Genomic DNA, 27031 nt, shown 5'->3' with positions numbered 1-27031 from the left:
GTTACACCAGAACAAGAGAATGTATTGTATCGCTTTTTAAGTCTGTAGCTCCAGAACTCAATGTTGGTCTTCATTCTTTAAGGTCAGGTGGCGCATCCGTAGCAGCAAACAACAATGTAAATGACCGGTGTCTGAAAAGGCACGGACGGTGGAAGTCAGATTTTGCTAAAGATATGTACATCGCTGATTCATTAGAGAAAAGACTTAATATTTCTAGATCTTTAAATATTTAAGTACAAATTTTCAAATGTTTTGTTGTTTTTCCGTCGTATAAAAAGAACATTTTTCAAGGAGCTGAAGATTTGATGTTAGTTTAGACATACAGACATAGATTTCTTGTTATTAAAACATGTTGATCGCATTCGTAAGCAAAGCAGATCATTTTTCTCCTTTTCTAACTTTAAAAGGTTCTAGCCAGGGTGCATCGCTACAAGGCGAAATGTATATATTTGTTGAGTTAATTTGTAGTAAAGAGAAGACTTTTACCTTTTCCGCGTTACGTAGTATAGCGGAAAAGTTATGTCTGCAAGTTACGGTTCATTAAACCGCTTCAGTAAGAGGTATTGAAAGGGTAGCCAATGGTTCATTGTTTTGTCTAAAATTTGTCCAATAGAAATCATTTGTATCGGGTATGTGATATGTTGATGTAAAATTGGTCAGTTCTAGCGTGCACCTCAGTAGTACGTTTCATACGGACATTAAGTTTTCAAACGTTAGAAATTTTAAGATTAAAATTTCATCTGTGATTTACATACATGAAAAAAGCTTTAGATTTCAATATGCTCATGTTAGCAATTGTTTAAAAACTGTATAACATTTTTAAATACTGTTGTATTGTACTATTTAGTTGTCCTGTCGGGGCATGTTTCTGGCGTTCATGATATTCTTATACAGGCATGAACAGAATTTGGTGGGGGCCGGGAGCAGTTTTTGACGGGTCAAATAAATTTTACAATATATGTGTGAAGTCCACACACACCACTGAGGAAGGCACTGAACTTGTTGTTTTTTTGGACACAGGTTTTCAGAGCTAAATTCTCTGTTTTTTCCTGGACGTCGTGTTTTCCGGTGATGTGGAAAATTGAGAGAGCCACAATGAGTTATAGTATCATTTGTATAACACTGTATAGTTGTATAATGTGTATCGTAATAAACGGCCTCTCGTAGCCAGGGTGCATCGCTACAAGGCGAAATGTATATATTTGTTGAGTTTATTTGTAGTAAAGAGAAGACATATTCCTTATATATTTTGTTCCATTGTATTTCTAATATTTTCTTCTTTATGATCTGGTACACTAGTCTTTAAAAGCTATACTGTCATATATATGTTCAGTCCTATTTTGCATCGATACCTCGTGTTTTTTTTTCGATGTAAATGAGAAGTGAAACCAAAATTTGTAGTAGATCTACTCCTTGGTGCCATATAACCTATACTGTGTTGGTGCGCCGTAAAACCCAAATAAATAGATAAATATATTTTGTATCGATTCAAGAGCTGTCAGAAATAAGCCGTCACCATCTACCTATATCCCAAAACACGGTTTATATGATCAAAGTGATCCTACATTTTTTTTTAATAATTCTAACAATCGGAAACAAGGAGACAGCATAAACTATTATGAGCATGATTAGGGGTGAGTGCGAAACTGAGCGAAGTGCTTCTTTATCTATAAGCACTATTATTGTTTAGAGAAGAAATGTTATTGTAAAACAGTCACAATCTTACCAGGCAAAAAGTAAATTTTGTAACACATTTTTCTTCTAATTATGCTTCCATCAATAATACAGTATATTTAGACATTTATGTCACAAATAAACTATATAGAAGAGGGCCATGATGGCCCTATATCGCTCACCTGAGTACCATTGCTCTAAATGATAAGATCAAGTTTTGACATAGATCACATAGGCATTCACTTTAAATATCACCAGGATAAATATTTTCTTGTAACAGTCCCTTTTGACCTATGGGTCACATACTAGTCATAGCCAATCTCCAAGTTTAAGGGTCCTTGGCTCAAATGCTGCATTTTTGTACTAGCATGACTATTCCTTACCCTGGAAGACTTAAATAACATTTAAAACCAATCTCATTAGATGCTGCTGAGGTATATTCATTTTACATAAAATAAAGGGAGGTAATTTGTCATAATTTCAGTAAAAAGTAAATCTACCCAAATAGTCAGAGTAAATCTGATGGCATAAATGACATTTCAAATCAGTATCTTCATTGGTTACTGAGATACATCCATTTTAAATTGGAAAAAAGGGAGGTAATTTGACATAAAATCAGTCCATAGTTACCTACCCTGATTGTCTCAGTCAAACTATTGACAATAATGAAATTTCAAATAAGTCCTATAAATACTGAGATAAATCCATTTTTATGAAAATCAGGGTAGGTAATCATGCATTGGTATATGCATGTAGAAGATACAGAGTACAAGCCTTTACAGCAATATATTAGAAAAGTAAGTTAAAGTAGAAATTTCTTACCAACGAGGATATAAATAATGTTTCAAACCAATCTCAAAAGAAGCTGCTAGGCTAGCTAATGACAATGATGAACAAATGAGTTCTATTTGTACTTACTAATATAAATCTATTTTGATTAAAATCAGGGAAGGTAATCAAATATAAAATAACTCCAGAACCTATGATTAGATCTGAAAGATTCATCATGGAATCCAAAATTTATTGTTGTTGAAGATATTTTGCAAGTTTGTATCCAATCAGTCCATAAATGAAATCTCTATATGACTGCACAAGCCAAAAATAGAAAATTTTGGCCCTTTAAGGGGCCAAAACTCTAGAGCACATGATGGGATCTGGCCAGTTTTCATAAGGAACCGGGATATTATTCCAATAAAAGTGTGCAAGTTTAATTAAAGATGATTGCAAAATGTTGTCTCTATCGTGTTCACATGCAAAATATAGCAAATTTTGGCCCTTTAAGGGGCCATAACTCTGGAACCCATGATGGGATCCGGCCAGTTTTGGAAAGGAACCGAGATATTATGCCCTTACAAGTTGTGTGCAAGTTTGATTAAATGTGTTTGCAAAAAGTTGTCTCTATCGTGTTCACAAGCCAAAACTAGAAAAGTTTGGTCCTCTGAGGAGCCATAACTCTGGAACCCATGATGGGATCTGGCCAGTTTTCGAAAGGAACCGAGTATTATGCCCATACAAGTTGAGTGCACGTTTGATTAAAATCAAATACAAAATGTGGTCTCTATCGTGTTCACAAGGAAATTGCGGACGGACGGACGACGGACAAAGGGTGATCACAGAAGCTCACCATGTCACTACGTGACAGGTGAGCTTAAAAGGAAATAATGAACATGTTTAAAAGGTCATTTAATAGTTGAAAAGTGATTTAAGTCAAACTGACAAGTTTCAGGCCTAAAACAAAGTTTTGAATGTACTGGTTCAACAGTTAAGTTGTGTAATGTTGTTAGTTAAAAGATGGAACGTCATTTCGTTATTCCACGAACAAGCACAGTTTAACGAATATCACGTGACAGTACAAATAAAATAACTGGTTCTCTATGTTGATGATCTATTTGAAATCATTCTAAATCTTTGAATGGTTCTTTCAGCATAACATTTTCTTTAACATATGTTTTGGTTGTCCTAAATTTAGAAATATCAAAAACACTTTTCAAACCAAACTTATCAACAATCAAATTCTTTCTTAGACGTTTATATGCCAAAGTTGTTTTAATTATACTGATGTATTTATATTTATATAAAGAACCACCATTAACTGCGACAAGAGGAGCTGGCTCTGCTAAAAATCTTATTCCTTCATCAACAATAAACTTGAGGTTTTTCATTCTTAGCTGCAAAAATGTAAAAGAATTAGGCACTGATATTTTGACAGATTTCCCCCCTTGTACGTAAAACGAAATGGCCGCTCTTGAAACAATTTTGTTTAAAAAGAAACATAGTTTGTTGAGAGAAACTATCAATCGATACAGTTTTCTTTTTAATAATTCATAATTGAAATACTCAAAGCAATAAGCTTTCACTCGAATGTAAATTTTTTTGAACTGTTTATAAACCGGGTAAATGTTTTCTCGCATACGTCTAAATAATTTACGTTTATCAGAAAAGATACCAACCTTCAGGTTAGATACAAGTTCATTAAAAGTCCTATAACAATTCGCTATGTTTAAAAACGGAGACCGACATATAATTGTTGACATATTATGATGAAAATACATCGATTCCAACACTCTAAGACAGAATAAAATTGTGGGCATTTTCGAGGCCACATGATTAACTGACACCATAGCTTGATGGTAAGAGTAGTCACCGATACCAGATATCGGTAAAAACGTCTTTTTTAACAATTTTACTACGCACTTTTGCCTATATAATACGTATCTGTAAGAAAATTTATTTAGACACAAAGAGTGAGCAAAATAAAACAAAGGTTCAGATATGTTTATTTGAGGAAACTTATTTAGCAATGACCAAATGTACCATTCTTCAGCCTCCACACGTGGCAACACTGAATTTTCATTGTCACCAATCAATGTCACAACAGAATCTTGACTGAAGAGTTTACCAAAATACAAAGGTGTAAAATCATCCTTGTTTCGGCAGTTCAAACTTTTCTGCCCAAATATTTTGCTAACAGTTTCCAAGGTACGAATCATGCCATTAGCTGCGAGTAAGTGCACCAAGGACAGTTCTTGTGACCCACTTTGACAAAAGTCACTAAATTTAATCTTTAGTTTACTCTTTTTCAAAAATTCAACCAAAAATGTATCGATACATGTTTCTTGGGCTCGATAATAGACATTTTCACTACATTTGATAAAATTTTCATGATCTGTTTTTATACGTGATGACATAGCCATTAAAAAGATATCTTTCAATGTGACATGATCATTTATCATTCTAATATTTTTCGACATGAGTATTCGTGCTGTCTGTATATTACCACCAATCAAAGAGTAATGGAAAATATTGTAGCCATTTTCGTCTGGGCACCCAAACAAAGTGGAATTAATAGGATAACCGTACACCATGTGAAGAAAATTATTGACATCATGATTTTCAAAGCTGAAGACGGAGTGTTTATAGTTTACAGTCAGTAACGAAAAATGTAATGGTGATTTCGTTAAAGGTTCTCTACATACACGGAATGCCTCTGGTTTATGACGAGCGACAGTTAATTGTGTCCAGACTGATAGGTCATGTTCATTTATAACGATAAGCTGATGTTTTAGATGATCTAAGGTCATATAGTTATGGTAGACTAAAACAGCAGTTAACAGGTACGGACTTTTTTCCATGATGTACTTTAAATTAGGTTCAATAAAGTTGTAATACTGTCCTTTAGAAGCTGTTTGAATTAAATATGACAACCCGAGTTCCCAAGATGACATAACATTTGAATATTCCGAGTCGTTTAAACAAAATGTAAAATATACATCAAAATATGAACATTTTTTAGGCAAAACTATAATGCTACTACTTCTCTGGTAATCCTTCAATGCAAAATCTATGGGCGTCAATCCTTCATTATCTCTCTGCGATAGCAATAAATCAAAAATGGACTGATATTCATATTTCAAATACTTCACAACTGAAATATATCCATTTCTAAAGCCGTAATGTAAAATATTTCTGCCAAAATAGTCGTATGTTTTTATATTATGTTTAGCTGTTTCCACTAGATAGCGTAAAAACAATGCAGAAATGAACTGTGCATCTGTTTCATGTTTACCTACAATATTTAGAAACTGCCTCAGCACAACATAATGCGTTATTCCACGGCCATGCTCATCTTTTAATTCTGGTATCGGCTTTTTAAAAGAACCTGTCAAATGATGCATACTAAGACTCTGGTCAGACATTGCAGCAATATGATATACTGTTGACCCATTTGCAGCTGTTATTTCTCTATATGAATATCTATTGTCATGTGTAATTGTTCCTTGCTCAAATAACATTATAAACAAAAGATAGTTATTAGCAATAGCATAATGTATTGGAAAATTACCAGAATAGTCTGGTTCATTCCAGTTTATCTGAAGTCTCTCCCTCAAATAGAACCAAAAAATTTCCTTATCTAAAGCATATAAAGCTACAATATGTGCTAATGAACCACCTTCTGGGCATTTATGAGCCATTTCATATAAACGCATGTGTTTTAAAATTTTTAAATCTAGTAAATGATCTGGAATTTTTCCACATTTGTCAGTTTCAAAGTTTTTGGATAGAAGCGGGTAAAGCTCAGTTCGGCTGTAGAATACACTTGCCAGTGCTGGTGTATAACCATAAGCATCATAACAATCCAGTGATTTTGGAAATGTCTCAATGAGATATCTAGCTGCATCCATAGATCCTGTTTGAATTGCCACCGCCAGGGGAGTAGTTTTGAAAACAATCCACCAAATATCGAAAGAATTAATACGGTCCAGTGAATAAATGTCGTTTGGAAATAAGAGACTAGAGTATTCTAAAATTTGAACTACATTTAATTGTTCTATACTATGAGCAGCTTCGAGTGATTCATTGTCTGAAATGCACTTGTATTCAATGCCATTCTGCACCAACCACTTAAGAATAGTTTTGTGGTTTTGTTTTGAAGCGTAAAACATACATTTGTATCCGAACAGTTTCGGTTCAAAACTATGTAAAATCTTGATCACTTCAAGATTACCACTCTCACATGCTATCTGACCTGCATGCAAACCTAAAGCATTCTTTTCATAAATTAAAGTTCTGTTGTGAGCAAGAATATACTTAACGATCGAACTATGGCCATGTTGTGCTGCAATATGCAATAGACCATATCCTGCATAATAATGATGCTTCATCATTTCTATTTTCGAAAACACCATGTATGGACTGATAAGAAAATGTCCTCTAACAGTAAATCCTAAATTTGCACCTTTCCCATGTAGAAGTTTAAGCTGGTCAGTATGTCCCTTTGCTGCTGCAACGAATGCAGGTGTAACGTTTCCTTCGTTAATAACATTTACATCAGGGTAATGATGTAACAGCAATTCGAGTGCTTTAATACATGATGTTTTCCAGATCAACTTATGAACTAAAGGTACACTGTTTGATCCACCGATATCTGAAAATGTAGACGACACAAACATCTTCCTTAACGTAGAATCAGCAGAGTTTGCTACATGAATCGCTAGATCAACAATGTCTTTGGTGTTATTTCCAGTCAAAGTGCTAAACATATATTTTGATATTAGAGCATGACCTGCTTGAAGAGATATCCCATAACTCTCATTTTGTTCATCGATGAGCCAGCGATACAAAGCTTGGTGTGGCACTCGAACGCTTTCCCCTGTTCTTAAGAAAAAGTTTAAGGAAGCGAAGTGTCTATCAAAGTCCTTCTTATCTGGAAAAATGTTACTCGATCTAAGAATGGTGTAAATATCAACTTTTGTCACAGGATTAATAGTTGAACAGACTATCTCCAGTATCAATTTTGGTATTCTATAAGCTTCCGCATCTACGAATTGCCTATCAAAATTAATTTCATATACATCACCAAGATCGGAAGGAAAATCAGGAACATTGTCATAATCTTTCTTATCAAGAATCCATTTCAAGGCTTGAATAATGTAAACAAAGTTTCCTTCACTTTTATCGACAAGTGTGTTTATCATGTCTGGATTGGTATTTACAGGAAACGATTCCTGAATAAAAGCTTTAATGTCGTTTTTGTTTCTGGAATCATTGGAGTAAAGTTGCTCAATTTTCATTTTTCTTAGCAATGTCAGGGAGGTGATATTTCTCGAAGTTACCAAAAACTTGAGCCACTTAGGGAGATGCTTCATTCTCCTTGACAAAAGTTCCAATATTGGATTACTTCCTGTGTTTTCACATTCGTCAACTGCGTCTATAACAACAATCCACGGTGTGTTCATATGATTAGATAACTGTTTTATTGGAATAGTAATTCCCTGATCAAAACAAGCATCTGGTTCTTTCTCGCAGCTATCCCTATTAAACACTATGTGTGCTTCAGGCAACATTGAAATAATGTTACCATACTCTGCACTTTTCATTGCAAAAAAACCAATAAGCCTTCTAATGAATCGTTCAGAACAGTGAGTACTTCTTACATCAAACTTGCACACATGAAATGCAACAATATGTTTTTGAATAGAAATTGCACTCTCACTTGAACCTGGACACAACAATTTTGAAATAAAAGCAGATTTACCGTAACCCATTTCTGCTACAAGCACAACACCATGCTGTTTACCACCGTCTGAGCTAAACAGTTCGTGTTTTAACTGTTCCATTAACCATTGTCGTCCAACAAGTGACCTGTGTTCATTTAGATATCCTAGAAGAGGAAGATCTTGCGGAAAGGGGACTCTGTACTGTTCTGAAACACACGCTGAAATTTAAAAAAAAATGTTGAAATAAAATTGACAAACTTGACTTGCTGGAGGATAATATGCAAAAAAATACTCTAACCTAAATCGTGTATAGAAAGATAAATTTGATAATCAACAAGATGCGCTACTAATTTCCGATGCAGGGACATTTGATTTCCTGAATGACACAGAAAGAAATCACATTATTTGGACAAAAGATGAGCTAATTTTATCGTGGACAACAATACAAAAACTTCGAAAATAACTAAATGCCTCTATAAATTGACTTAAGTGTACCGACCGACCGATTCTGTTGTCTTTGAAGTCAAATCGACACAACAAATGGCGACTTTCCAGCTAGTGAAGAAATTATTCACCAAAAGCGAGGGGCCGAACCAAAGCGACGATGAGCAAGTGATTGGAAATAAGCGACCTTAACCACTCTGCGGATACCCCTATTTGTGACTGAACTCCTTTATAATTTAGCAAACAATTTTATCTCATCATCGCGATAGAGTGTAATTATAACAAGTGAAAATGAAGTAACAATGCACAAACGACCTGTTTTAGCAAATTTGTGTTCCATGTTTGTTGGTTGCCTTGTAAAAAGATACACGCACAGCAATACGGCGAATAAGATGACTGACAGCACTTTTACATTCTTTTCTTGGTAGAAGACGAAATTCTTCAAGCGATTAGTCCACTGGTATACATGTGTGAATGAGGAATGCTTCCTCTTTATCATCTCAAATATATCTTTTTTCATGCTTCCGATATCTTCCTGTATAGCTTCTTGTCTTTCCTGAATATTTTCCTGAACTTTTAGTAGGATATCTAGTCCTTTATCATGTTTGTGTGTTGTTGTCTCTATGTCGGCTAACGTTAACTCGTGTTGTTGAAGAAGGTTCTGAACTTCGTTCATCCACTTCTCTATCTGATATCCCTGTTCTATCTTTGCCAGACCGTTGAGACAATCCTGAACATCAATGTGACTCTGTACATCTTGATCGTTTAGCAAGTCCTTTAAAACATCAAATACTTGCGCTTTTTCTAAATCTGTTGCTTTCAATGATGTGTTGTGTGCAAAATACTGATTTCTAAATTGTCTAAGTTTCTTTATTATAAATTGTCGAATTTTGAAATACTTTGAACAGTTTTCCCAAACATAGCAAGCAGTTGATATATCTTTCAGATCAAGATTATCATTTTGCCACGATGCTGGGAGGTATACTTCGACGATGTTTTGATATGCTTTCGGCCATTCCCATGATCGAGTACGTTCCCATAATACATTAGGATATCTTCTAGATTTCAGCAGCTGATTTCGCCAGCCATTGCAAGTTATACACCATCTAGAAAGAGGAGTGAAATAAATCTGCACTGATTTGCATCACTTGTTTAATACAAGAGGGTCATGATGACCCTGGATCGCTCATCTGAGTAATATGAGCTACATGTTTCAAATGTCAAACTGATGATAAAATTTTAAAAAAGTCAGTAGGTCACATTCATGGTCAATGAAATTCAGTTTTACGATTTGTGTGCAAAACTGTGTATGTCATCATAATTTCAAGGCTGTATCTTAAAAAACAAGAAAGTAGGTCAGTAGGTCAAGGTCAAAGTCAAGTGACATCATATTACTTGGGGTCATCAGGTAATTATAATTAAACAGTCTTGGAAATATGATCAGATGATTTTTTAAGTATTTTTCCTATATAACTCACATAATAACTAAGTGACCCCAGGGCGGGGCCTCTTTTAACCCCAGAGGTATAATTTGGGGGTATAATTTGAACAATTTTGGTAGAAGACTACTAGACAATGCATCATACCAAATATCAAAAGCCTAGGTCTTATGGTTTCAGACAAGAAGATTTTTAAAGCTTTTTCCTACATAAGTCTAAATAAAACTGGGGACCCCCAGGGCAGGGCCTCTTTTCACCCAAGGGGTACACTTTGAACAATTTTGGCTTAGGACCATAAGACAATGCTACAAACCAAATATCAAAGGTCTAAGTGTTGTGGTTTCAGACAAGAAGATTTTTAAACAATTTTCCTATATAAGTCTATGTAAAACTTGGGACCCCCGGGGCGGGGCCATAGTTGACCCTAGGGGGATAATTTGAACAATCTTGGTTTGTACAAGAAGATTTTCAAAGTTTTCCCTATATAAGTCTATATAAACCATGTGATCCCCGGGGCGGGGCCATAGTTGACCCTAGGGAGATAATTTGAACAATCTTGGTAGAGGACCACTAGATGATGCTACATACCAAACATCAAAGCCCTAGGCTGTGTGGTTTTGTACAAGAAGATTTTCAAAGTTTTCCCTTTATAAGTCTATATTTGATCCTAGGGGGATAATTTGAACAATTTTGGTAGAGGACCACTAGATGATGCTACACACCAGATATCAAAGCCCTAGGCCCTGTGGTTTTTTAAAGCTTTTCCTTTCGGTTGCCATGGCAACCAGTGTTCTGCATGGAATTCATTTCTTTGAATAATTTTGAAAGGGGGCCACCCAAGGACCCCATGAAGTTTGATGTAATTCTGCCCAGTGGTTTTCAAGAAGAAGATTTTTTTAGAAATTGTTGACGGACGACGGACGACGCACGATGGACGACGGACATCAAGCGGTCACAATAGCTCACCTTGTCACTTCGTGGCAGGTGAGCTAACAAAACAAACAAGAGCACCGCATTGCGGGTGCAGACGCTCATTTGAGTTTTTTGTCTCTGTATAGTAGAAATATTGTCCTACCTATGATTTTCTAAGTCCAAAAGTGGTCATAACTCTTGCAAAAAGCAATGTAGAGTTACGGTAACTGCTGTGCAGAGTGAGCTTTTAATGACGCATAACTGTTCCAAGTTTTAAAGCAATAGATTTGACTGTTTAGGAGAAAAGTTGACCTAAACATAAAACTTAACCAAGAAATCTGATATTTCCGAAGTCCAAAAGTGGCCATAATTCTTGCAAAAAGCAAAATGGAGTTATGTTTCTTGCTGTACAGAGTCAGCTTTTAATGACGCATAACTGTTTCAAGTTTTAAAGCAACAGATTTGATAGTTTAGGAGAAAAACTGACCTAAACAAAACCTTACCAAGAAATCTGATTTTCTAAGTCCAAAAGGTACCATAGGTCTTGGAAAAGTAGGATGGAGTTATGTTTCTTGCTGTACAGACTCAGCTTTTGATAGTGAACAAGTTTTGCAAGTTTCAAAGCAATAACTTTGATTGTTTATGAGAAAAGTTGACCTTAACATAACTTAACTTAGAAAATCTGTCCAAAAGGGGTAATAATTCTTGCAAAAAGCAGGATGGAGTTATGTTTCTTGCTCTTCAGAGTCAGCCATTGATGATGAACAAGAGTTGCGAGTTTTAAAGCAATAGCTTTGATATTTTAGGAGAAAAGCTGACCTAAACATAAAACTTAATTATGCAATGCTAACGCCGACGCCGATACCGATCAAGTGATGACAATTACTAATCTTTTTTTCTCAAAAAATCAGATGAGCTTAAAATAAGATAGAAAAAATTGAAACACCAAAGGTCGCCCAACACGACAAACACGGAAGTGTTGCAGCATCAATTTGATTGGGGCTGTTTAAGGAAGTAGTGAAAATGTATGCTAAGTCCACGCCCACTAGTCTAGGGTTGAGAAGACATGTTACAAGTACAAAATACAATTATGAGATATCCTCAGATGAGGCCATACGGCGGTGCACACGGACGCTTTAATGATACAGCCAACCCGATTGAAATAGACTTATTTCCTGGGGTAACCTAAGTATTCTTACAATGTAGAGGTCAGGTGTAGAAAAGCTTTTTCTTATCGATACTATCGAAAACCTTCCTTTTCATAATATTTCTGGAGTTATTGTAAATTTTCGGTATTTGTTCCTCTTGATCACTCACATTTTGATTAAATAACAAGGTGTCTAACTCTTAATTTATTAATTATGCCTTCCTTCTATTCAATATTTCCTCGGATTCGCTTATAGTTGAAACAGCTATGATCACCAATAACAACACAAAGATTATATGAAAACTATGCTGACAATACAGGAGAAATTGTGCCCATTTTATTGAATGATTTCATGTCAAATACATGTAGGTCACAGACGCAAACTTGTTTGTGAGCTGGGAAAAAACGTTGATAATAGTGCAACAAATCACTCGGTCGGCGTTTTACCATGCAGTCTGGATATTTATTGGTTTGGTCACCAGAATGTAAAATCTACAAGCTGGTGCCATATCTTACCATTTTTTTTTTTAAAGATACTTTTAAACAAGACGGCATTGAAGGCCATGTATTGCTCTCTCTATTTCATTCACTAGCTAATTTAGTATCTAATTTAATCTACATTTCATTAAAACAAACATTCTGGCCACATGTTTTATATAAATCAGATAGATCATTAACCACATTTTCAATGACCAAGTAGAAAATATCGCGTTTCAAGACGTGTAGACAATGATTTTCTGTTATCAAATGTAGTGACGTAATTTTAGAGCTTTGATGAGAGAGTTTCAAACGTGATCTTGTTTTCACAGAAACGAACATTCTGAAATTAGTTTTATGGAGATTAAGTAGAAAATGTGGCCTCTAAAGTGTAAACGATATTTCTATTATTTCACCTAGTGATCTAGCTTAACCTCATGTAACCAAGTTTGAAAACTTAAATTGATTACTGGGTGCCTTAATGTTTCAGGATTTTCATCCAAATATGTATGTGTGTCTTTGTATGTGCATACCAGTGTCAAGAGTTCCGCTTAGAGATTCTTCAGGACTATGCGCCATATGAAGGTATGCCTGTGGACTGTAATGTCCGCCAGCTGCTTGCTTTGTGGTCACGCGAGCACGAGCACAATGAATTAGGGTTGTTAAAAATTAGGAGTTACCTAATAACCATAGTAACTCGTTAACATCTTAAGTTAATGAATTTAGCAATAATTAGGCAATAAACAACAATAAATATGATTGTTTTACGATTCCCAGAGATAAAATTCTAATATTTACAGTCCTAAATTAAATGTTTTGCGTTGACAGACATTTTATTAAAAATTAGAATTATGATTTTCTTCGAAAGATATTATATTTTCAATAATAAATTATTGAAGAATTATTATGTTTTAGTTGAATCGTTGGTCGGAATGTTTTTAAAACCATTAAACATTTGATAAACAAGAGGGCCATGAAGGCCCTGTATCGCTCACCTGACCTATTGACCTAAAGATCATCAAGATTAACATTCTGACCAAGTTTCATGAAGATATGGTCATAAATGTAGCGTCTAAAGTGTTAACTAGCTTTTCCTTTGATTTGACCCGGTGGCATAGTTTTTGACCCCACATGACCCAGATTAAAACTTGACCTTAAGATCATCAAGATTAACATTCTAATTAAGTTTCATGAAGATACAGTCATAAATGTGGGCTCCAGAGTGTTAACAAGTTTTTCCTATGATTTGACCTAGTGACCTAGTTTTTGACCCCCACCTGACCCAGATTTAAACTTGACCTATAGATCATCAATATTAACATTCGGACCAGTTTCATTAAGATATGGTCAGAAATGTGGCCTCTAGAGTGTTAAAAAGCTTTTCCTTTGATTTAACCTAGTGACCTAGTTTTTGATTCCACCTGACCCGGATTTGAATCTGACTTATGGATCATCTTAATTAACATTCTGGCTAAGTTTCGTTTAGATATGGTCATAAATGTGGCCTCTACAGTGTTAACAAGCTTTTCCTTTGATTTGACCTGGTGACCTAGTTTTTGACCCCAGATGACCCAATATCAAACTCGTCCAAGATTTTATTAAGGGTAACATTCTGACCAAGTTTCATTAAGATTGGGCCAAAAGTTGACCTCTAGAGTGTTAACAAGCTTTTCCTTTGATTTAACCTGGTGACCTAGTTTTTGACTCCACCTGACCCAGATTTAAACTTGACTTATGGATCATCAAGATGAATATTCTGACCAGTTTCATTAAGATATGGTCAGAAATGTGGCCTCTGGAGTGTAAACTAGCTTTTCCTTTGATTTGACCTAGTGACCTAGTTTTTACCCTACATGACCCAGATTGAAACTGGATCTTAAGATCATCAAGATTAACATTCTCACCAAGTTTCATGAAGATATATCATAAATGTGACCTCTAGAGTGTTAACAAGCTTTTCCTTTGATTTGACCTGGTGACCTAGTTTTTGATCCCAGATGACCCAATATCGAACCCGTCCAAGATTTTATTGAGGGTAACATTCTGACCAAGTTTCATTAAGATTGGGCCAAAAAATTGTGACCTCTAGAGTGTTAACAAGCTTTTCCTTTGATTTAACCTGGTGACCTAGTTTTGACCCCAGATGACCCAATATCAAACTCGTCCAAGATTTTATCGGGGGTAACATTCTGACCAAGTTTCATTAAGATTAGGTCAAAATTGTGACCTTTAGAGTGTTAACAGTCAAATTGTTGACGACGGACGAACGGACGGGACGGACGACGGCGGACGACGGACACAGGGCGATCACAAAAGCTCACCTTGAGCACTTCGTGCTCAGGTGAGCTAAAAAAATAGAACATGCCAGATATCAGTGCCAGCTTATTTGTACATAGTGAATAAGGTATTTTTCAAAATGATAAATCTTTATTCGAGGGTTCTAAATGAAAATGATCTAAGAGACTATAGATAAAGAAACACTTAGAACATTTTCGATATCACCCCCGTATGTTTTTGTTGATCAATTTTAAGGTGATGACAGAAGTGTACGCTTTTAACAACCGATGCATTTAGAGATAAACCATTGACTTTGGTTCAAGTGATCGATTAGTTTGAAGAGAAAAGGGATAGGAGATTCGATCTGTTGTTTAGAGTGTACATAAGCTAAAAATTTAAGTTGACTTTTTTTACTTCAAATATATGCAAAAAGTACCATTTGCCGTCCTCACTTTAAATTATGCACAGGAGAGGATACACCTTATTCCACCCCTTCAAACTATGAAAAAAGCCCTAGCTACGCGTCTGTTTGACGTCAGGTAGCCTAGTTTTGATCTTGGACTAAATTCATAGAGACATGGACAAAAATATGAAGTATGAAGATCAAGTGGAAATATGAACATAGATTTCCTACGATGAGTTTTTGGTTCGGATGGCCAAGTTTCAAACTTTTCCAAGATTTAATTCAGTAGAACATTCTGGCAAAGTTTTATTAAGAGTGGACAAAGACCTCTAGAGAGTTAACCGCAAAAGTTTAAAACTGATTGACGACGAAGCTCAACCCGGGGCTAGAGGGCGTGGACGTTACCTTGCATTTCCACTATGGTCTACCGAGCCTGCAACATTTCCATTTATGTCCTGATTTTCCATGTTTTCTATTTTGAGCGAAACTCGATAATAAAATAACATATAGATAGGACTTTATTTTTCACTATCAAAATGACATACATTCTACTCATAAACCAGTGTTGTCTTACATTTAAAGATGTACTGTAGCTGTATTGATCTCTACTAGTATAGTGTTTTATGCCAAAATTAAAAATATGTTTGTTTGCTGTCTCCCTACTTACCCACTTAAAATGCTGCGCCCCAAAAGTTTTTTTTATTGGACAATGCTGGTCATTTTTTTTTAAGTTGCGATAAGACAAGTGCCACATATATTTCAAGTAAGCAAAATAATAAGTAAGAAAGTTTAAATTGTATTATTTAATTTCATCCTTTTATATGACATACACTGATTTGTCTTATTTTTACTGAAGAAATATTCTGTAAGAACGATCATAATATATGATCATATACCTACTAGTAAAAGTATTATCCCCCACCAAAAAAAAAAAAAAAAGAAATAAAAAAAAGAATTGCCTACCTACCTACCCAACTTTAAAAAGTAGGGTCGGGAGACAGCAAACAAAGACTTTTTTTAAATGTGGCCTTAGGGTATAGGATTTAATGCATTCCAAATAAAAGAAAAAAATTAAGATTCTTGTAAAGCGTTTTGAAACCACCCCTCCGGTGAATTTTTGTTTTTGTTTTTTTGCGCCACATCGGCCTTTGTTTATCATAAAGAATATACCAAACTGTTGTTTTAAGTCGAAGAAACTTTCAAAACATGTTATTCTCTTTTGAACAACACATTTTATCCTATTTCGAATGTTCTTCGACTGTTCATGTTCTATTTCGTATAAGATATCAAGCTTCTTTTTCAAGTTTTTGTCATTACTTTTATAATTATTGTGTTCCTAACAAATTTGTCCAAGTACTCCTGGAGTTGAAAGTGTAACACACCATGAACATTTAAAAACTTGCAAATATTGCAAAATGAAAGTGAAAGTAGAGCTGTCAAAATGACAAAAACTGCAATGTTTCAAAAAATATTAAAGTTAATCATTTTTCATTTCCCGGAGTAGAAACCTAGATAAGTATGTAAGACAAACAACAAAAGCAAATTTAGAGAAAAAAATGTTTGAAAAGGAAGTTTGATATTTTCTTCAAAATAGAATGTGGTCAGTCGAAGTACATGTTTTGTACGACAAAATACATAGGTTGTTGCTATTAAATATGGTGTATCAAGTAAACGTAGACGTATTCGTAAACCATGGTTGAACTTAGAATTACAAGATCTATGGAATGATATGTGTGAATCAGAAAAGACATGGCGTAAGTGTAAAAATGGTTCAAAACATAGATTAAAGCATAATTTTGTTAACAAGCGTAAGCTGTTTGACCGTAAGGTTCAAAGTAGTAAAAGAAGTTACTGGTTTTCTATACAGAACGAGTTGTTAACCAATGCCAAAAGTAACCCTAAAGAGTTTTGGAAGTCCATTGGTAGAGTAGGAATTAGAGATAATAGAGTAAATGATATCCCTATGGAGGTACTTAATAATAATGGTGAATTTAAAACAGAATAAAGAAAGATGTTTTGCTAAGTGGCAGAATGATTTTAATACTCTTTATAATCCTACTTCTGTTCATAAAATTGATCAAGATTCTGTTGAGGTTAATATTGTTGTTGAGCCTGATGAAGTGAATAGTGATACTAGTCAAGATTTTACACTGTCTGAAGTAAAACGAGCAGTACTTTGATATTAAAGGTAAAGAGGGTGTTGGAGTAGATGAAATTACAGGGGAAGTGTTAAAGAATGACTATGTTTTTAGCTTTCTACATAAACTTTGTAATAATGTTTTTTGCACTGGTTCTTTGCCACAGTTATTGGGGTAGGACTTTATAAGGCCACCCTAAGTGTTCTCCCAAATGATTTCCCAAAGGGGCCCTCTTTCATATCGTGGTATAGCTATTCACCTGTAGTTTATAAAATTTATTGTACCTTGGGTTTAAAAATAGAATAACATCTTGGACTGAAGAGAATAATATCATCTACAGGTCAAAATAGTGGTAGAAAAGGCCGTAGCACAGTTGATCACATTCAAATCTTTAACTAGTATTATTGATACAAGAAAAAAAAACGTAAATTGTCAACCTTCTGCGCTTTCTTGATTTTAAAAGGCATTCGACACCGTAAGTAGAGAACTGTTGTACACCAAAGTGTACACTAAACTTGGTTTTCATTCGAAATAAATTAATGCTATTAAGTCCCTCTGTCAAAATGTTTTGTATTCTGTGAAACTAAATCATTTCAATACAGATTGATTTGCTGTCAAGACTGGATTAAAACAAGGCTGTTCATTGACGCCTTTGTTATTCAACCTTTATATAAATGATCTAGCTTTAAAACTTAAAGCTACATGTAATGGGACTGATATTGATGGTGAAAATATACCTATATTATTGTATGCTGATGATATTGTTTTAATAGCAGCTTCAGAAAATGACCTACAGTGTATGTTAAATGTACTGAATTTATGGTGTGTCACAAATGTAATGAATGTAAACCCATTAAAGTCAAATATTATACATTTTCGCAATCCGTCCGTGAATCAGTCAGAATTTGTGTTTAGAATTGGTGACAAAACTCTTAATTATGTAACACAGTATAAGTATTTATAGTAAAGGCCATTTATGGCCGAAATGCCAAATAAAAGAAAAAACTCGCAAAGAATTGATATTTTGTGAAAGTAATTTTACAGGATGATTGTAACAACATATTAAAAGTATAGGAAAGTAACTTGATGCCAAATGTCTATTTTGGGGTAAAAATTAAAAAAATAAATGAAACTGTGGATTTCTGGAATCGATCCATAGCAAATGAATTATGCATCTTAAGAGATCCAAATTTGGCACAACATTAGATTACTATATTGTACAAAACGTAGATTAATTAGAAATTTTGAAAAAAGCAAGATGGCGTCCTAAATCCAATATGGCCGCCATAAAAAACGACATTTAAACCAGAATTATCACTGATTTTATGTCAAATTGTCTTATATCATTGCTTTTACACACAATAAGTTGATTATTGTTATATGCAGCTTAAGATGGAAAACATACTGCCAGAAGATTCAATACGGGGCAATAGTGAAGTATACAGACAAACTTTTTGAGTCATTCAGCAGTAGAAATTGTCGTAAGTATACAGACAAACTTTTTGAGTCATTCAGCAGTAGAAATTGTCGTTAAGCAGCGATAACTTTCTTATTTATTAACAAAACATATATAAGTTTTTTTTTTTAGTAGGATCATTTCCCATCTTTTCTTAGCAGGATCATTTCCTATCTGATAATCATGTTTTTGGGGAAAATTACATTGAAATTGTTTACAGTTCTGTTTTCACTAAATGGAAAAATGGCGCGAAATAGATGATAGTTGCATAATGGCGGATTCAAATAGTCCTCAGGTTTTGTTTCATTATTTTCTTTTCAATTCTTGCTGAAATCATATGAGAGATCTATGCTTGATCTGTAGGTAGCCTTTTCATAATGAAATAATAACATTACAGAATTTACCATGTATACTATGATCAAACACCACCTCTACTATCTGAAGTCTCGATCATTGTTAGCTAATTTTGTAGTTTGAGTGTTTGACTGAAAATATTTTCCCGCATCAAACATGACCCAGACTTTTTATATATCTTTATTCAGAACTGACAATATTCTTTAAGAAAATGTAAGTTACAGACATTTTACATTTTAAATTGGTCCTGGTGTGTGCTGCGGCCATTGCAAATACGCGAATTTTATATAGAATAAAGAAGAACAGCTATTTAGTGTGTTGTATGTGGTTAATTACAGTGATTACACATCATGATGTTATATACAATAGTAAAAGGGAACCAACTATTTATTAGAGCAAGTACTCATGTTCTTGTTCTAAAATATGTTAGAATTTGGACCTATCAGAAACAGCTGCAATTAAAATACACCTCTGCTAGGTAAGTTAATAAAACAGATTACAATGAAGTCATTTTCTATCCAGCGATTGATGTAAACACATTGAGGATTCAACTTATAATTTATCCAAGTACCTTAAATGAGCTATTGCAGCTACACTGTAATGGCAGGTAAATGGCAGATAAATTACATAAAAGAAGACTTGAGACTAAAAAAAAGTTGCAGTATTGTAACTATGTTTCGAGCTTTAGAGCCAGCACATAGAAATTAAACCTTTACGGGATAGACGATAGCAAATACAGGCTGAGCATTGGAAAGTTGAGAGACGTTTGGTCTGGTAATCTTCTGAGTCAGTAAGAGAGTTCCAGCTCACAGACGGGGTTCAACATACATACCAATATGTTGGTTTAATGCTATATGTTATAGTATATAAACACTGAGCATCCAAGAGTCAGGGCAATCATACTGAGTTGCAACTTCAAGTAAGAGAACATGCATTTCCACTACCGTCCATGAACAGGCTCAATCAAACCGAACCTGCAACATTTTCGTGTTTGTTGTGTTGAGCAACCTGTGGAGTTTCCGTTTTTTTCTATTTTTGTATGTTGTCCATTTAAAGACATTGTCTGACGGGAACTTCAATACAAAGACCTGTCAAATATAGCCTCCCCAGCCTATAGAAGTTTGAGCTGATTATCATTAGTTGAAGGTTGTTAGTTTGAAGCATTGACTGATTTTTGCCTGATCCCTGAAATTATCTAGCTCATAACCAGGGATACAAATTAGCAGGGGCCCAGTAGCCCATGGCTATATAGATTTTGGACTGGGCCCCTAAATTGTTGGAGAAAATGCCTATATACCTAATGTTAAATATTTATTTTTGACAGTCTGGGTCCCTAGATAAAAATAGCTATTTTATATCCCTGATAACTGCAATTATTTATGAAATATTGGAACACAAATCAATTAGGCGAGATAGTCAGAGAAAAAAATATATATGAGGTATATGGTTTCACTAGCTCTACGTGTTTTAACAAAGGACATTCTACATAGTTTGTCAGTTAGTCTGAGACATTGTCACCTTAGTGATTGGACCCATTACAATGTTTAAGATACTAAAGGCATAGGCACTCTCTCTCCTGGGTCATATAACTCTAATTTGACATACATAATATTGATATATATATGCTACGTGGAAGTGTTGTTATGATATAGTTTTCTTTGCTTTTGCAAAGCATATTTTTGTAAAATGTTATCAATTTATGTTCTTGGTAAAGGTTATAACACACTTCATAGCCGTTCTTCTTTTATTATTCTTTACAAAATGCATATATTTCCAATGACTGCAGCACACATCAGGACCTATTTTAAATTCTTATAACTCACATTGTTTTGCAGAATATTGTCAAATACTAAATATAAAGAAAAAGAAAAAAGCATGAGTCATGTTTGATGCAGAAAAAATATTTTCAGTCAAACACACATGTTTTAAATCACCTAAAGAATGAGACCCTTAAATTGTAGAGGGTGGTGTATGGTCTAAGTATACATGACAAGTACTGTAGTGTTATCATTTCATTATGAAAATGCTACCAACATGTCAAGCATAGATTTGTCATGTGATTTCAGCAAGAATTGAAAAGAAAATAAGGAAAATAGCTCTACAGAAAAAAAAATAAAATCGAGGACTATATGAATCCGCCATTATGCGACTACCATTTTTCGCGCCATTTGCCTATTAAGTGTCTTTATGCCTTTAAGATAAACTTGTTTCTCTAACATTGTGCAAGTTTCATTTGTACAAACAACCCAGATGCATGTAAAAAACACAAGGTTTTAGTCTGACACCAACAGGGTCTAAGGTTTTATGGTAATTTCAGTAACGTATGACAACTCGTCAAATTTTGGCAAAAATAGCTGTCACAACATAATTTTCAATCAGTTATCATAACTGTAGCCTACTTTTGCCCTGTTTTGTAATTTTCTACTCGGATCTGTATACAAATTACACATTTAAGCAGTAACTGTTAAATATGTCGGTTGTACATCTGACTACTAGAAATCAGTAATATTTAGGATACCAATGTGCAGTTTTTTAGAAACAATACAGTACAACCAAAACATTAAAAATGTGGATTTTTTGTGTTGTATCAATATTTAACGCAAAATTGCAATAATTTTGTCATTTTCTATCAATTCTAGTCAAAGAAAACCTTTCCCATGTGGCCAGATTTCATTTTTTACCAATATGCCCTTGTATGTTACAGCACACTAAATAGCTGTTCTTCTTTATTCTAGATAAAATTGTCATATTTCCAATGGCTGCAGCACACATCTGGACCTACTTTAAGTGTCTGTAACTTACATTTTCTTGAAGAATATCCTCAGTCCTGAATAAAAATCAGAAGAAAAGCGGGGATCATGTTTGATGCAAGAAAAATATTTTCAGTCAAACCATTTTAGAGCCATTTTCCTATTCAGTGTATGTATTCCTAAATGATCTTGTGGTGGCCATTTTGGAATCGGGAAGCCATCTTGAATTTGTTTAAGACTGAAGTTTGTGCGTTTTGAAATAAAATGTATGTATGTTCTATGATGCTGGTCATCTTTCACACTATTTGAAGTTTTTGAAATACTTAAACGGTTTTCCTGTATAATGAAAATTTAATGGCGGCCATCTTGGATTTTGGCGGCCATCTTGGTTTTTTTAAAAAATATTCTTGAGCTAAATTCATAGTTTCAATTATGTTTTTTAACGTTTTACCCCCCAAAAAATGCATTTTGCACCATGATACTTTTCTATACTTTTAGTATGTTGTTATATATGTCTTTTAGAATGCTTACACAAAAAATCAATTCTTTGCAAGTGTTTTCCCCTATTTTCATAAAAGGCCTTTACTATTAGGAGTATTATTAACTCAACATTTAGATTTTGCAATTACTGCTAAAACTGTTGCACAGTCTGCAAATAGAGCTGCAAATAGAGCTTTAGGTATGTTAATAGCCCGAACTAAAGCATTTGGAGGCATACCGTATGAAGCTTTTACGAAATTGTACGAGGCCACAGTTGTTCCAGTAATAACGTATGCATCATCGGTATGGGGGTGTGATATTTTTTCATGCATCACTGCAGTACAAAATAGAGCTGCTAGGTATTTCCTAAATGTAGGTAGGTACACTCCAAATGCTGCAGTTTGTGGTGATATAGGTTGGACGCCAATTGTTTATAATTGTTGGAAATCTGTGCTTGCTAAATGGTGTAGACTTAGTAGTATGAGTCAGTTAAGATTGAATAAGTAAAAATTTGTTTGGTCAGATAGAATGTCAAATAATAGATGTAAGAATTGGAACTACAAAATCGGTCAAAAGTTTAAACAGTATGGTTGTGATATATTTTGTAATATTGAAAGCATTTCATAAAGTTGATGTATTTAGTAACATGCTACCTAAAATTATTGATGAATTTATACAAGATTGGAGTAGAGATGTTAACCGTGATACTGCACGGAATGGAATAGGAAGAAACAAGCTTAGGCCTCACCAAATTAAAAAGTTGTTCATCGGATTTGCCGCTCGTATATTTTCTAAAACAAAAAAAAAAATCTTTTTTTTTTTTGGCTTGCGCTCGCCCCATTGAAAAAAATCAATCCAAATTTTTTGGTGCGCTACTTTTTACGGACGAAGAAGTGTATAAATGCTTATAATTCCAGTCCTAGATTGTTCTCAAATGGATTTTAATCAAAACAAATACATACTACGCACACATCGTCTATAATAAATCATAACACTTATATTTAGTTGCATTAAAGTTGTTTCCCCTTTATGCAGTTACGCCATTTACTTCAAATGTTTACCAAATTACATGCTACAAAAATCGATTTATTTCATTGAAAACTGAATAAAGAAAAGCATACTAATTTATTTGATAACATCAATCTACATTATTTTGGTAAGGGTAAATACTTATTGATGCATGACACTTATCTGTTTTCTGTTTTTCCTGTCGAAATGATCAGCATTTGCATACGAAAGTTGGTGGGGTAAGGAATTTACATTAGGAGTTGTTTTCAGAACAGTTTCGATTTTCAAATTTTTCATTCATTTAGTAGACGAATGTTAATGCACGTTAATCTCCATTTCAGACTTTAATTGAGACTTTGTTTCAACAAATTTAATATGTTATGATAGTTTAAAGTTAGAAAAAGAGCTGTACATAAGACATCATGCTCGACTTTTCTGAATCAGAGCTTTGCCAGTAAAAGGGGCATAACAGTCAGAAGCTTTGAAAGTACAGAGCTATCGGTCATTATATAAAACTTAATTAAAAATATCTAATGTTTAAAAGGGGCATAACTCTGTCTAGATTCAGACTTAAGAGTATTTTTTCTCCAGGTGTAGACTTTGACAGTAAATAACTGTTCTAAGTTTCAAATCAGAAGCTTTAATAGATCTAGTAACACTCACATAGATATTTGATGTATCAAAAACTTTGTAAAGTCAGCTAAGAATGCTACATTTTCATAGCAGTAAATATTAAGTATGGTGTAAGGTTATGCATTGTTGTTTATTACATATTTTCTAACAGCATTTTCAAAAGCATGCATTATTTGATTACAGTGTACTGTATGACAATGTTATTACCTTTTTTTCACGAGTTCGCTTTGTTGTGCAATTTTCTCAATCCCTAGGGACTTACTTTTTAATTTAAAAAGGCGATACATTCTATTTTAAGGTTTTTATTAGTCAGTCGAGAGCCAAATGAAGACAAATATATTTCTTCGCTCTTCGCTCGATCCTAATTTTCTCAAAAACCTAAAAAAATATTTAAATTATTTTTTCGCTCGCCGCCTCAATTTTTTCAGAAAAAAATCCGATGAACAACTTATCAATTTGGTGTGGCCTTAGATTATATAAAACATGCAAACAAAGTCTTGATGCAGAGCAATATTGTACAACAGTCTTTAATAGATCTTATAGGGGTGCATTAGCCAAGTTCAGAAGTGGCACAGCCCCAATTGGTATTGAGCTAGGACGATATAATGGTATACCGGTGGAGGAACGAACTTGTTTTTACTGTAGAGATCCTGTTGAAGATGAAATACATGTTCTATTATATTGTCCGTTGTATAGCTCGTTCCAAGTAGAACTGATACAAACAGCTCCAAACTTTAATACAAATTTTACAGAACTTACTGATATTGATAAAGTTGGGTATTTGCTCTCAAACACAGACATTGTATTTTTAAATGCCAAAACCTGTTTTAATATCTTAAACAGAAAGAAAATAGTACGGTATGGTTGATCTTTAAGTAATGATGCATTTGGTCCTTGGAAACATTTTATACTGTATCACATTTAATATCTAATATTATGGCCCTTTTGTACTTAGAAAATTTGTTTTTTTTGTGTTTTTTTTTTATGTCCACCTTTTCTCAAAAACTATAACAGCTAGGCTCTGCATACGTGTTTATCATTATTATATGACTATGTAGGCCAAAACCCATAACTCTATCCTGCATTTTGTCAGAATTAGGGTCCTTTTTGTACTTAGAAATTCTGAACTGAGCGATGGCGCTCGTCGGCGGGGCTCTTGTTTATTTTTGCTCTCATTCAATTCTTACTCAGTATTTCAACTTCAACCCAATACGCCGCTTCATCAAACATTTCATGGCAGTCTACCTCACTCACTTGATGTTCTACTCAATAACTCATCTCCTCACTGCATTCCAGTACTTCTGGTGATACTACATACTTCAGTTTACTCCACTTCACTGGATGTCAGGGTTATGTTTAAAGAATTTGTCACTAAAGTCTGTCCCACCTATCTGGTTAACATCATTTTTAAAATTATGATATGCGTTAGTTCCATTTGTCTAATAGTATCTCTATATTGTATTAAGAATTTAAACATGGTATACTTACTGGATGATGATAACCTGTATTTTGTGATAAGATCCAAGATGATTTTAAAGAATATATATGTTTTAGGAATTTGTTCCTGATACACTGATACAGTCTGTCTGTTTCCAAGGGATAAAGGCATGTGTGTGTATGTAATGTGTAATATCAATACATGTATATTGTTCTTTTAGTAGATGGAGATTTTACTGTGAATTTTATAAAAATCCTTTTAAAAGTTTTAGTGATAGAATATTAATACGAAACTTAAAGTTAAATTCTGTAATGTTTGTTCTCCTAGTCTCTCATATTTCTTTTAAGAAAGGTTTGCATGAATATTTTATTTGTAAATTTTTGTAACTGTATTGTATCTGTATTCATGCAGAGTGAGACTATAATAAACATATCTTATCTTATCTTACATATTACCGAACAAAGTGACCTTTATAGAAAGTAGTTCCTACTTCTTTTGAACAACTGTGTATTGTGTTTAATCTATATATTATGTTATGAATATTTAATAGACCTTTCTAACGTAAACGTAATTACGAAACGAAATACTGAATTCGTAAAATTTTAGGCTAATTTGTGGTCTAGGGGAAACAATTTCATCCAATAGTAATGCAATAGTATCTCCCTTAGACCATTATTTGAAAATAATATTTACGAATTCAGTATTCCGTTTCCGATTTACGTTTACGTTAGAAAGGTCTATAACGTGTCTGTCGGATATAATTACCAACATGAAAATTTACCCGAGGGGTGGTCTCAAACGCTTTTACATGATCCTTAAGTAGTTTTTTTTTTCGAAAATATCTATTCTTTTAAAACGTTCATAAATTTTCACAATAAAAAAAAGTTAGATTGAAAAATGTTTTCCAATTTCGTACATTGAAAAGTATCAGAATTGTAGTTAAATTTCAGTCATAGCTTTAACAATGTTTGAAAAGAAATAAAAAAAAACTTACTTTGAACTTTGACACTTGTAAATTCTACTACACTCCTGTCTGCACGGATGGAGGCCTGCTAAATTCCTGTAAATTCTTTGATACGCCGTATCCAGCCCTTGATTCGTATAAGGTTCAAGTTTTTCTCCTACATATGCAAAACCGCGATAAATCGAAACATAGTTTTGGTATCCGGGATCTCTTAGTTCGTCATCCATTTTTCCTTCTAAATCGAAAGTAGGTCCGAGCAAGTATAAAACCCGTGACAGTGCTTTTAAAACAAAAGTGGTACGGTAGAACAAGATCATAATTTGTTGTGTAGATAAAACAGTTTGTTATATACATTAACTAGTTTGTCCGGTACATTTCTTAGTTTGTGTTGTGCATTTACTAATTTGTGCTGTCCAATTAATAGTTCGTTATGTGCTTTTCCCAATTCATAACTTGACTTGTAGATAAAGCAGTTTGTTATGTTTTAATAAACAGATATGTATTAATTATCTTTTCTAAAGGTTTCGAAAATAAATAATT

The 27031-nt window shown here is 34.0% G+C and overlaps 1 protein-coding gene across 3 annotated transcripts; it reads right to left on the bottom strand.

Moving 5' to 3' along the window:
- Positions 1 to 1336: 1336 nt before the first annotated feature.
- Positions 1337 to 26725, bottom strand: LOC123550023 (uncharacterized). 3 transcript variants are annotated; one of them, XM_045338465.2, is made up of 3 exons: positions 26522 to 26725; positions 8931 to 9721; positions 1337 to 8389 (listed from the first exon to the last, which is right to left on the bottom strand). In XM_045338465.2, the coding sequence occupies exons 1-3, from the start codon at positions 26716 to 26718 to the stop codon at positions 3570 to 3572; spliced, it is 5808 nt and encodes a 1935-aa protein (XP_045194400.2). In that variant the 5' UTR covers positions 26719 to 26725; the 3' UTR covers positions 1337 to 3569. The 3 variants fall into 3 exon arrangements, with proteins under 3 accessions (XP_045194400.2, XP_053402179.1, XP_053402180.1); XM_053546204.1 differs by lacking the exon at positions 8931 to 9721 and having other exon boundaries at positions 26522 to 26660; XM_053546205.1 differs by lacking the exon at positions 26522 to 26725 and having other exon boundaries at positions 9028 to 9166.
- Positions 26726 to 27031: the final 306 nt, after the last annotated feature.

This window comes from Mercenaria mercenaria, chromosome 6 (assembly GCF_021730395.1).
Source record: "Mercenaria mercenaria strain notata chromosome 6, MADL_Memer_1, whole genome shotgun sequence".
Classification (NCBI taxonomy): Eukaryota; Metazoa; Mollusca; class Bivalvia; order Venerida; family Veneridae; genus Mercenaria; species Mercenaria mercenaria.
Note: the sequence above shows the minus strand (reverse complement) of the source record. Positions and strands in the feature narration are given on the sequence as shown.

What these genes read in the sequence shown, in the direction of transcription:
- LOC123550023 (XM_045338465.2), bottom strand. Translation starts at nt 26,718, where the DNA reads ATGGATGACGAACTAAGAGATCCCGGATACCAAAACTATGTTTCGATT. An exon ending in TACAAGTGTCAAAGTTCAAA is followed by an intron (nt 9,722 to 26,521) that starts GTAAGTTTTTTT and finishes TCCTCTTTCTAG; the next exon opens with ATGGTGTATAACTTGCAATG. An exon ending in ACACAAATTTGCTAAAACAG is followed by an intron (nt 8,390 to 8,930) that starts GTCGTTTGTGCA and finishes TTTAAATTTCAG; the next exon opens with CGTGTGTTTCAGAACAGTAC.